At 35.8% G+C, this 12,535-nt stretch overlaps 1 protein-coding gene across 1 annotated transcript in view; it reads left to right on the top strand.

Moving 5' to 3' along the window:
• Nucleotides 1–7,754: 7,754 nt before the first annotated feature.
• LOC104531301 (D-ribitol-5-phosphate cytidylyltransferase-like) overlaps nt 7,755–12,535 on the top strand; it is a gene marked incomplete at its 5' end in the record, with an annotated part of 56,964 nt that continues 52,183 nt past the window's right edge. Inside the window, one exon of the mRNA XM_010176153.2 lies at nt 7,755–7,856. Within this exon, the coding sequence (XP_010174455.2) occupies nt 7,755–7,856 (102 nt within the window). The remainder of the gene's footprint in view (nt 7,857–12,535) is intronic.

Here is a 12,535-nt window from a genome sequence, read left to right as displayed (position 1 = left end):
TGATCTTTACTTATGAATATTCTGTGGCAGCGTGCAATGTATCTGCTTCAGTAAGCACAGTGGTCTTTATTGTGCTTGGTCTGCATGAAAAACTGTACTTTAAGTTCATTGAAGTTTAGATTTGCTTTTTGCTACATTGCATGAGTTCAGAAATGGGAAGCCATACATATTCTTTACTCCTTATTCAAGCAGTGTAATGAGTCCTCCATAGCTAATTAGGACATCCCATAACAGATTTATCTTACGTAATTATCTTTAATGGGGTTTTGAATAGGCATTGTTAGCGATCCACGTCTGCAGTTAGAGTTGTGACTTATCTATTATCTGCCCTTCAAAAAGCTTCAAATACCAGATCTTCAGGTTGATACAACATGACTTATTTTTGTAGGAGACAGTTGAGCCATGTAAATTAATATTAGGCAAGCATTTTACTCATGGTTCACAGCACACTTAAATGAAAGCATATTTAAGAGGAGAATATATCTTTGTCCTATTAAGCATCATCTTGTTGTATCCCCATGTTGTGTCATTCAGTCTTATGGTTGTTAGTTTTACAGAAGAAATCTTAATAGCTATGATCTTGTGCTGTGCCTGCGGGAAACCTTCAAGGACAGGTCACCTTTCTGAATGGCAACCATCCTACAGGCCAAAGCATGCTCAGATAGACCTTTCCTACCTGCTGAATCGACTGTACCGCAATGTCTGCTTTTCTCAAGAGTTCAGAACCCACTATGCAGTGCCATATGAAGTGCTCCTACTTGTCATTACCCTTTTGTGCTTTCTCCCACAACTTCAGTTGTCTGCTGTGTGGTAGCTACTCACCGCTGTTTCTGAGCTTCTGTGTTATGGACCTACTAGTGTCATGGAAACATGTCATGGAGACTGACAGAGAAACAACTGCTGCAAGAAAGTGGCATGCAGTGTTTCTTCTGATAATTTCAGTAACAGTCTATGGAGAGAGGAGGGACCTTCTGCCGACTCTGATCGGTTTAGAGATAGAAACTGGGCTAGCAGAAGTCCCCAGTGTACCAACATGCTATTCATGGTTCACGAAACCTACATGGTTGTGGATTTTCAGAGCTACTGTTCCCACTTAGAGGCATCCTCAGGGATGAGCTTTCTGGATATCTGCTTCTACTTTTTCCTTTCCTTCCCTTTTTGTTTTCCTTCTTGGGGATGATTATGAGATGCCAGAAACTCCAGAAAGGCATATTTATGACAGGAATACCTGCCTTCCCTTGTGGAATTTACTATCTTTTGCCTTATTAAAATCCCTTTTGTTTACTTTTGCTTGGCATTGACTACTGGTATGTCTGTAACCTTGCTGAGCATAGCTGGCAGAAATCTTTCCTACCTATGCGGAGAAGAGGGTGCCTCTTCCTGACATTATATATCACTTTGGGTATAAATGGTGTTACTGTGTGATGGTTCTTTGTGGCAAGTTGCTGAAGAGGATACAGGACCGAAATACGGCATTGCACGCTGGATTGTGCAGTCCTGTATCACATACTTAGGTGGATTCAGACTCCCAGGTTCAGGCCACGTAGGGTGCCTGAAGGGGAAGTCCTGCGTGCCACTGCAAGGGTGGATTGCAGAGCACCAGCTCTCAGCGTGTCACCTTGCATGCTGGCAGGGTCCTCTGGACATGTCCCAGAAGCTAAATGTGTGGGCTGGGAGGGTGTAGGATACTAAGGGCACTGGCCCCACACCGGCTCCACACTACTGTTCCAGTCTTCACAACTGGTTTCATTATTATTAAGTGATCCGATTTGCTTTGCTAGATGCAGACTTTATCACTGGATGTATTCAGCAGTGATGAAGAACTTTTGAGTGTACATGTTTAATTTTGTGACTACAGTTCAAAATTTCATGTCATCTACAGTTATGTGTAGTAGTGACCAAAACTTGGTTTCCTTCAACGTCAGAGATGACAGTTATCTTTCCTGTTGTCCTGTTAGTTTTATTCAGCAAATACATTTAAGCTATATTAAAAATGTTTTGATGAGGATTATTCATCCAACCGTTCCCTTTCTCATTACAAATAGTATTTTTTTTTTTGCTTTGAATTACAAACTTCAATAGATCTTTGAATACTTAAATTTTTATGCTAGAATATTAAGGTTACACTTGTGCCTCTAGACAGTTTTGCTAAGGAATGAGTTCCTTGTTTTTCAGTTTGACGTGTTATTTTGCTATCCTGTTTATTTTTGAGGTACTCTTGCATTTGTCTATTGTCTATATATTAAATTATAATTCTGTAATTAATCAAATTAAATACAAGAAAAATTATTATGGTAATATGTGTTTGGCAATTAAATGACGTTTGAAAAAATATAGTTAATCGTGTAATTATAATTATGAGACTGTTTCTTTAGTCAGCTATATTACAAATGTAATTCTACCTAACATGTCCCAAATGTTTCATAGAAGCAGAGATAGATTTTTAACTACAGGCCTAATGAGACATAATAACTGACAAATTTCAGCTTGCTAAACTTGACTTGAGTGGAAGTAAGAAAAACATACATACATACATACATTTTTGTACTTTAGATATTTATATGTGTATATATATATATCATTCATATTCAAGGCAATACAAAGAAACATTTCACTATTAAGTATAAACTGAATTATTTATCTTTTGAGACTGTTTTTTTAAAACATCTTGTGAATTTGCTTACTTCCTCAAGTCTCTTTTACAACTGTATTATGAAAGTCTGAGTCCTAACATTTGTTTTATAAACAGTAAATTTAGTGCTTTTCTTCAGTTAAGCAGGTATGAACTTGTAGAGTATGCAGACAAGGTGGCACATGCCTATTTTTAATAGTCTTGAAGTAGGAAAACATCGTCTTACAATAAGAGTGACTCATCTAGAAATGTAGTTAAGATCAGGTTAATACAAAATATCCTAAAAAATTTCCATTAGGACCACTGCCCTTGGGGTAGGTATCTTTGAACTCTAGTTTTAACATGTAAACTTTAAACAGTGCTTCTCAGTAGAAGTTTGTAACTTAGAGTTTGACACTCTCTCCTCCTCCTTTTTCTTTTCTTTAGGGCCCCTTTTCTGCAGTGACTTTCACAAAAGCGTGCACTTGCAGGTTGGATATTTTGCCCTCGCATTTGGCTAAATAAGTATCTGCTGATGTAGATATAATTATGTTTTGCAAGTGCCAAGAAAAATATCAAAATGCCTTCAAAATGTTTATGACGGTCAGGAGCTATGTACTATGTTTTGTGTTATATGAAAACCCCACATGACTTTTTATTAAAAAAAAATAAAAATTGACATGAGCCTTGTTTATCAAAGGACAGATACCTTACTCAAGGTAGGCTGCATTTTCATAGTCACACTCATTAACCAGTAACTGTTCTCTGCTGGGAGGCAAAGAAATAGACAGGCAGGTGGCAAGGTACTCCTCAGAATAGTTATTGTCAGGTGAAAACAACCCTCTTCCTTGTCTTCCACCACAAAATCTTCCTCTCTTTGTGTACTGTTGGGTTGGTAGGGGCAGGGTCAAGTTAGGCTTTTGGGTTTTTTGGCTACAGAGAAATGTGGAATGGGTAAACAAAAAATAATAAGATATTTTTGGCTACCTATGTTATATGAATAACAATTTCAACTCTGAGCATGAATGAACTAAGTATTTGACAGTACTTATTTCATTTTTACTGTGTTTACAGTGGTAGAAACATCTCTGTTAATGAGATACTAAAAATGCCAGGGAGAACCATACTGAATTTCCAGACCAGTCAAGCCATTGCTGTTTAGAAAGTGAAAATGCAATTCTGATAAATTAATTTGCTATTTTGAATTCACTGCAAAATTCAGAAGTATTTTGATGAATAGGACGTGCTTCCAAAATAGTAGGAATTTTGATGACAGACCAAGAATAGCATGGTATGAACATAGGATTACAAAAACAAGTGCATGTATGCACATATATGTGCAATTAAGAGAAAAAAAATATGTCTCTAGGCTAAAACGTATTTGCCATTCATATGCATTTTTATTCTTATGCTGTTAATTCCCTAGGATATGATATTTATGCTCTTTATTCAAACATTTATTTTAATTGCTGCTTGTTTGTGGTGTGCTTTTCAGGGTAAACTGTTAAGTCATTCATTACAGTACACTTAATACATTATCTGACTAAGGTAGTTCCATAAACTTGTACACATTTTGATTTATAATTTTGGAGGAGATCCTAGGATAAAGACTGTATCAGGTGTTACTGAATAATAATGTGATCTCAAACTTACAGGGTATCAAAGAAGGGCACAGAAAAAATTTAAATTAAGTTTTCTGCTGGGGAGAGAAGGAGGTTTAGTGGAACAAATCGTGCAAGGAATTTATCTTTAATGATGAAAATTCCTACCCCTTTCCTGATAGAGAAATTTAATTTTTAACCTAACAAAAATTGGCAGTGTAAAGTTTTAACTATTTTTAATTTTATGCAAAAAATATTATCTGAGTGGATGTTAGATATGATGAGGTGTGGGGAGAGTTACTCCCTAATCAGGGATAGCTGTAAAGAAGCCAAGAGTAAATGGGAGGCTTGTATTGGGAAGAGAAGGTTTCCAGGGAAATAATAAGCTTCAAGTAAGCGGCAGAAGAGGAAGCCAAAGCAAGAGAGGTATTTTGATAGGTAATGTAATAGTGAGGGAAAAAGAAGAATAAAAGGTTGGGCAGATGAAAAGGAAGGTATGGTTTGAAAGTAGGGAAGAAGAGTAGAATAGTGGTGGATAGTGGGAGAACAAGAAGTAACGGGCAAAAACTGAACCAAGGGAAGTTCCAGCTCAATAAAAGGAAACACTTTTACTGTGAGGACAATCAAGCAGTGAACAGGTTGTCTGGAGAGGTTGTGCAGTCTCTGTCCTCAAAAGATTTTCAAGTGCTGGGGGATAAGGGGCTGCGTGACCAGGCCTGACCTCATGGGTGATCCTGTTTTGAGCAGGAGTTTGGACTAGAGACCTCCTGAGGTCCCTTTCAGCCTGAATTATCCAGCAGTCAGATTAAAAAAAACCCAAATTTTGTTACCTGAGTATTAAAATTCTTTGTGACGTGGCCATGATGTGGCTTTCCAGAATGATTCTTATGTTCATCCAGACAGACTCCTGAAAGCCAGGATGGAAATGTTGCATGCAGTTAGCTTTACTAGCAGTCAGCAGAACTCATTAAATCAGTGGAGTTAGGGGCCAGCGCTCCAGCTGTGCTCACTGGGTACAGAGAGCTCCATCAGCCTCCCAGAGGTGGGACACAGGCAGTCTTGGGGAGGAAGGCTCCTTTGAGGAAAGGTGCAGGCAGTCTAAATTAACAGACTGATCTTTTTGGAAGATTCCACTTGAAACAGTTGGAATTTAAATGGTAACTGAGTTTTAAACCTCAATAAGAACAGAACTGTTAATTTGTTATGATGATTTTATGAACTATAGTTTCCTAGACTTCCTTTATTCGTTTTTCTTGATCAGTTAAAATCATACAGCATCTTTTCAATGTGTGTATTATAATTATTTCAATTTTTTCATATTTTATTAATAGACTTTCCCCCTATAACATTACATTTCTCCTCCAGATTAAAAGTACATTTTTTCATACTTCATTCAATTTTACTTTCTTCTTTATTAAATTTAACCTGCAAATCTTAGTTGCTCTTTTGGTAGTCATGTCTCCTTTCTCATTTACATCACAGGAAGTTAGAGATGTAAGAGGGCTGGGGAGCAGAGTGGGATGGGCTTTCATAGTTGCAGTCTTTGGGCAGCCTCTTGTGAGGTTACTTTTGCCACTTGCTGTCGATAACAGACTTCTTTTTAAAAAGAACTGTCTGAGTGTAAGTTATGGTGCCTTTTCAGATTCCACAGCCTTCTTCCACATGTGGATTTTTGTAATAGCTCCAATTTGACCTTCTTCATTAAATTACTTAGTTCCATAGAATCCAAGTTCTTGAAATCTGATATGCCAGCCTGGTTTATTGTGTATATCTATCATGTATCTGCATTCCATGTACAGTACTAAATTCAAGTGGCTCTTGCGCTCTGATTTCAATCTACCCACCAGTTTCTTTCTGCTGATAAGAAATTAATTCAATATGGTTTCCCATTGACCCATTTTTTAGACTGTAAAGTTACTCTGTATTAAGTAGAAGCCAACTTTGATGCATGTTCAGTATATTTTTTTGCCCCGTGAATCTATGGGAAGATAATTTCTTCCATGGTTGTGGTATCCTGTGATTTCCAGTCCTGTGAGAACTGGCCATGCATTTTTTTAATTCTCGCTTTCATCTGGTTGTGATGGTTTATAAGCAGATGTTTATTGTTCTCTCTTTCTTCTCCCCTCCTCATTCTTGCTAACTTAATACAAAGCCAGTTGCTACCACTATTTTTGTTATCACATTATAAATATTGGATATAATAAATGCCCATGATTCATAAAATCATTGTAATTATCTTTTGGGATTCTCAGTGGTTAATTCACTTTTCCTGCTCACAGAAAATTGTTTAAAAATCACAAGTCACTTTTGAGTAATTTTAACTCTGCCGCAGCTTTGAAATTAATTTTCTATCTATTTTTGTAAAGAAGTCATTGAGTTTACAATAGAAAGTGAGATGTTTACTTAAGTAATGCGTCTGATTGAACTTATTGTGTGGTATGCAATTATAAAAAAAAACCCTTTCCATATGCAGCAAATATGTATCTTTATATTCAGACTTGTTTGAAGAGCAGTTAGACCATATTTTTATAATTTCTTTTATGTCTTTCACTTCTAATTTATTTTGTGGTGGTGTTTGGTATATTTCTGTCCCTGAAGTTTCACTGAAGTCATTGCAGATTTCATTGAAGTTAGACTTTTATGAAATTTCTAGCTGCTTATGGAATGGCCACCCCAAATACATTGGAAATCTTCTGGTTTGGTCTGCATATTAATTTAATATCTAAAGAATGAAATCCTGAATTAGAAGTGAGAGTTCCAGACTTGAATTATTTTTATTTGTTTGCTTAAAGAAAGGAAAATGCTCACTGAATCTTGAAACTAGTCAGTAACAAAAGAAAATACTAATTTTCTGAAATACTTGCTTTATGGAACAGATCAGGCAGTACCTTGAAACTATTGTTCTTGCTATCAACAAAATACTATATTTTTCCTGCATCAGTAAAAGATCTAAGAAGTTCCCTATGCTAAGGTCATTGTCACTGACTCTGCAACTTTTTTGAGGTGAACAATTGTATCTGCTGTCTTCCTGAACAATATCTTTTTTTTTTTTTTTCTGTTTGTTTTTCTGTTTGTAGTATGAATTGTTGGGAAGAGGATTTATGCTATCTCCTGGATTTTTTTGCTTTTCTAAATATTGCTGACACTGCATTTAGTGATCTGTTATAGTATGGGTGGTATGAAGTTTTCAAAGAAGTATTTTCTTGGTTGTCATCTAGTGTCAGTAATGTGGACCTGAATAAATACATTTTTAAAGAAGTCCCTTATTTAAATGGCCTTTGGGGACAGGCCCATTGTGATGTTTTAATGTTGTACAAAATAATATAAAATATAATATGAATTTTAAATTTGAGATGTGTGTTATATAAATTATGTAGTTGTATTAACTGTGCCGTGAAATAAGTCATATTAAAATTAAATTTACGGCTTTTGAAAACGTTCTGTCAAGAGACAGCGATATATGGATTGAAAGTAATGTTTAGCAGATGAGTAATTTTGATTGATTTATCTTTACATGAAATACTGACATTTTTTTCTTGATCACAGACAACCTATCACAACAAGTTTGTGTTATTACCAATGCGAAAGAAGCTGTTGCACAAGTAGGTTCTCTCCTTCATGAATCTCTGAAAAGCCAAATAAAAGTAAGTACAACTCTATGGCTCTAAACTGTATGATTAACTTAATGTTTCTGGTTGTCAGAACTTGTAAGAAATGGTCTAAATAATGTGAATACAGAAACTGAGACCTCCTGTGTCACTGTAGTATTTATTACAAGGGATTAACACCAGGTGTGGAAGTTACCAAGAAAGAAGCATCTTCTGCCCAGTTGTGCTGTAGAGGGGGATCTTACAGATCGTCTTAAAATGTATATATTAGATTAGAGGAGAAATTGGATCCAGACAAAAGAGAGGCTATTTTCTCTAGATTTTATGAGTTCAGTAAGCCCAAATTGTTGTAAATAGAGGAAATGCTTTTGTTACTTTGAAGTCTGAATTAAAGTCTGAACCAATTAAAGACTAAGCTGTATTCCTGCAGAGCTGTGAATGCAAAGTCAAATTAATCAGGCTTTTTGCAGAAAGATTAGGGGTACATTTCACTCAGAGTTAATGCGCATTGAAGCCTTTACTGAAGGAAATTAATGGAATTTTATACTGGCATTTAACTATATTTTCCTTTTTGTATTCCTACTAATAGAACTATCATGTATTTTCATTTTCCCAAAGATGATTAACATTAGGTAGTTGCTTAAATCTTGACTGATCTTGGAGTGATTCTTAATTATATCTGGTGTGATGATATCGGATCCTTCTATGACCTGGAGGAACAGATGGGGAATAACTGTTCAAAAATACAGGTTTCCTGATTTGCATGATGTTACTTCTGTAATGGTTTTCACAGAATCACAGAATGTTAGGGATTGGAAGGGACCTCGAAAGATCATCTAGTGATCATCTAGTCCAATCTCCCTGCTGGAGCAGGAACCTAAATGAGATCACATAGAAAGGCATCCAGGTGGGTTTTGAATGTCTCCAGAGAAGGAGACTCCACAGCCCCCCTGGGCAGCCTGTTCCAGTGCTCTGTCACCCTCACTGTAAAGAAGTTTCTTCTGAAGTTTAAGCAGAACCTCCTGTGTTCCAGCTTATACCCATTGCCCCTTGTCCTACCATTGGAAATCACTGAGAAGAGCCTGGCTCCATCCTCCTGGCATTTTCCCTGTACATATTTATAAACATCAATGAGGTCACCCCTCAGTCTCCTCTTCTCTAAGCTAAAGAGACCCAGCTCCCTCAGCCTTTCCTCATAAGGGAGATGCTCCACTCCCTTAATCATCTTGGTGGCTCTGTGCTGGACTCTCTCGAGCAGTTCCCTGACCTTCCTTAACTGTGGGGCCCAGAACTGGACACAATATTCCAGATGTGGCCTCACCAGGGCAGAGTAGAGGGGGAGGAGAATATTTCTCGACCTACTAACCACACTCCTTCTAATACGCCCCAGGTTGCCATTGGCCTTTCTGACCATAAGGACACAGTGCTGGCTCATGGTCATCCTGCTGTCCATCAGGACTCCCAGATCCCTTTCCCCTACACTGCTCTCCAATTCATGTCTGTTGCTCTTACGCATTGTGTGCTTAGTTAATAGTAGGATGTTCTTCTATAGCAAACTATATTGCTATTTTATATCTAGAAATGTCATTTGACATTGTACTTACAGTTTTTGTTTGAAAGAATTGTATTTAGTGTGGAAAATCATGCTTTACATCTATTAAATGTCTACATTTAAAAGTGCAAAACATCAACAGAGTTGAATAAGATCTTTTCTTGTCTAAATAGCTGTATAATGGAGCAGAAGTATGTTTTCATTTAATCGATACTAAATCCATTGCTGTTTTTTCTTTTTTCTCTCCATTCTCTCCAAACTATTCTGCAATTACTAGGAAGACATCACTTACCCGTATTAGAAAAAATGTACTACTTTAAGTGTTGTTTTATCTATACCTACCTATTATGTTTGCATATAACCACTTTAATCATACCATGAGAAACACTTCCAAGCCAGTCAGAAAAGTCAAATAATGTGTTACGTTTGATCAGCCAACACTGTGACTCCAAGCTTAGCATTCTCAAATCAAACTGACACCAAAACTAGTTGAAATTTACAACATGTTTCCAAATTTTCATTGCAAAACTAGTTAGTTGTTGTGTTGGTCAGGCACCGGAACCTATGGTACATTTGAATAAAATGCATGTAAAATGACCTCAAACAAGGTAATGAGGGCATAAAATGAAGAGATTCCTACTGATATGGGACTGAATTTTTTTGATGGCTTGATTTATTTAGTTGATGATTTCTAGCACCGTTCTCTTTTTTTTGAACCATGTTGTCTTTCCTCATAATGAAGTTAAATGCTAAATTTCTCTTCAACGCCTTCAAAACACTCCTGCAAAGTGACTCCTGCCAAAGAACTCCATCAAGGTCCCTGACTTGTCTTGTTCCTTGAAACATCCTTAGTCATTCATTTTATTAACCCTTAGATTGTGAATGTATAAAACCTAATATTGAGTATGTATTGTGTCCTGTTTTTAAACAGTAAAATCTCCAAGAGTTAATTTTTAAGCTTACCAATGTACAGAATTTAAAGCACCTTAGAGCATATTCACTGGCCTGTGATTTCTCAGGTGAAGCACAGTAACCTTGTGAGAGAGATTTGACTCTGTACAACATGATAATTTAGTTATTTTAAGCAAGTTAAATGTACCACACTGAAAGCTAAGTGCTAAGTGGAGGCTGAATAGTCTAAATAAGACACTAATTGGGAATCATTCAGCAGAATACGTATTAACTGAAATTTAAACTTAACTATGGTCAATATTTTAACATTTTAGATAGGTTTGACACTCTATTTCTTTGTAGCAGCCATATTTATTTTTAAGATATTTGTTAACTTCTGGATGTGTCCTTAAAGAAGAATTAAAAAGAAACTTTGTTAGAGGGGTTTCTGAGACAGACTCCAGTAATGTGATAATGCCAATAACAGGGGAAAAAAGACCTAAAAATTAAACTGCTGAGATAAAGAAAATGAAAAGAAAAGCTTCTCAAAAAAAAAAAAAATGTTAAGGCGACAGTTAGACAGTTATTGCCAGCAAAGTATTTTCAGAGTATTTTAATCAGTGTTACTGTAAACTGATTAACTAATAAATGAATGTTTTGCAGAAGATATCTTACTGTGAAAGACATAAGTTGAGTTTTTCCTTAAGTTTGTTGATTAGCCTTTTTTGTTTTGAAACAAGCAAACCTAAATGGAGGCTGAAAGTGCTTTCCTCTGTGACTGGAAATTATGTACTCCTGCTTATTCAGTGACAAGGTGCTCCTGTCAGATAAAATGTAATCAGATGGATGAAGTTGTGTGTTATTTTTCTGACTGCATAAATATCCACAAGCAGTATATAAACATATTTGGTTGTTTTCAATTAGGAAATGAACTAGTGCTTCACTAGTAGGAATTCACAGATTTCTTAATCATTGCACTGTCTGTCTGCTGGATTGATATTAATTGTGATTTTTAAATTCTGATATAATTTAACTTTCACAGATTCCCAGTGTCCTGGTATTATTGTTTGATTTTATGAAGGTGGATGTTGAATAAAGTTGAGACTTCAGCATAGGGCATCTGATAAGCAGAAAACAATTAAGGAAAACGTGTTTATTATTCCTATCTTCATAAAATCTTACCATCTCTGCTTCTTTACACTAGCTGAATATCAATTGCTACAATGACCAGAAGTGATTAAGCTAATCCGTATACTTTTTTTCTATTTAAACACTGAAATATTACGTGACAAAGACTTTTTAGTGAAGTGGTATTTTTAGGTAATTTTTGCTCTCTCAAGTAGCTGGTAACTTTGATTAATATTAATTTTAATTAAAAAAATACTTTTGCATAGGATACTAACATGCCAAATAGAATATAAGTAATTTTAGTTAATTGATGATGTATTTAAATTTCTAATTTGGCAGCTGTGCTTACTTTTGCAAGAGAAAAATCTGATTTAATTTTTACTGGATAATATGGCTGTAAAACAAAGGCTCAGTGTACTGCTTTATCAAATTGTTCAAGTTAAATCAAAACTCTGATCCACTAAATTAATTTTTAAATGTTCAGGAATACTTAAACATCATGTATTGTAATATCTCAAGGGGGAAAAAAAAAGTAGGCCTTCTCTCTTGAGTCATGTTCTGTTTACCTTCTGAAAAGACTCTGGCATGCAATATGCTCCTGTTCATCTAAGTATGTGCAAGGTTGTGAAGGTACTGGGGATTTCTGATTTTACTTCTGCAGGAGTTCAAGCTAGAAGAGCCCTGGAGTATTGCATTTTTAAAGTATTTTAAGTAATTCTTGCCTTCTGTGATTTTTTTTTTTAATCTCTTTAAAATATTAAATGTCAACTGTGTGGGGCTGCATTATCAAATTTAAAGACCAAAATGTTTTTAAAATCTTTAATGCATAAATACCAGCTTTTGGGTTTCAATGCACCTTCCTTTGCAAACAAGTTAGCTCCCCAAGTATTACAAAAATAAACAAATACAGCTTTAGATAACAGTGCGAAGCCTTTTTGAATGTTGTATTTGGTACGTCTGTTGGACTGTGGAGTAAGTGACATTTTGAGGGAACACAGCAGTGTATTCCTTCTGTTGTTTGCTGCTATATATAATATGTCTTCTGGGTAGAAATAAAGCTCATTTGGGCAGTGGAACAATGTGATTTGCTGATTTAATAGAAATAACATTAAGTTTGGGGTTTTTTGCCTTATTTTCAACTTTT

The sequence above is a fragment of the Antrostomus carolinensis genome, unplaced genomic scaffold, assembly GCF_000700745.2.
Source record: "Antrostomus carolinensis isolate BGI_N321 unplaced genomic scaffold, ASM70074v2 scaffold4699, whole genome shotgun sequence".
NCBI lineage: Eukaryota > Metazoa > Chordata > Aves > Caprimulgiformes > Caprimulgidae > Antrostomus > Antrostomus carolinensis.
This window is presented reverse-complemented; position numbering and strand designations above follow the sequence as displayed.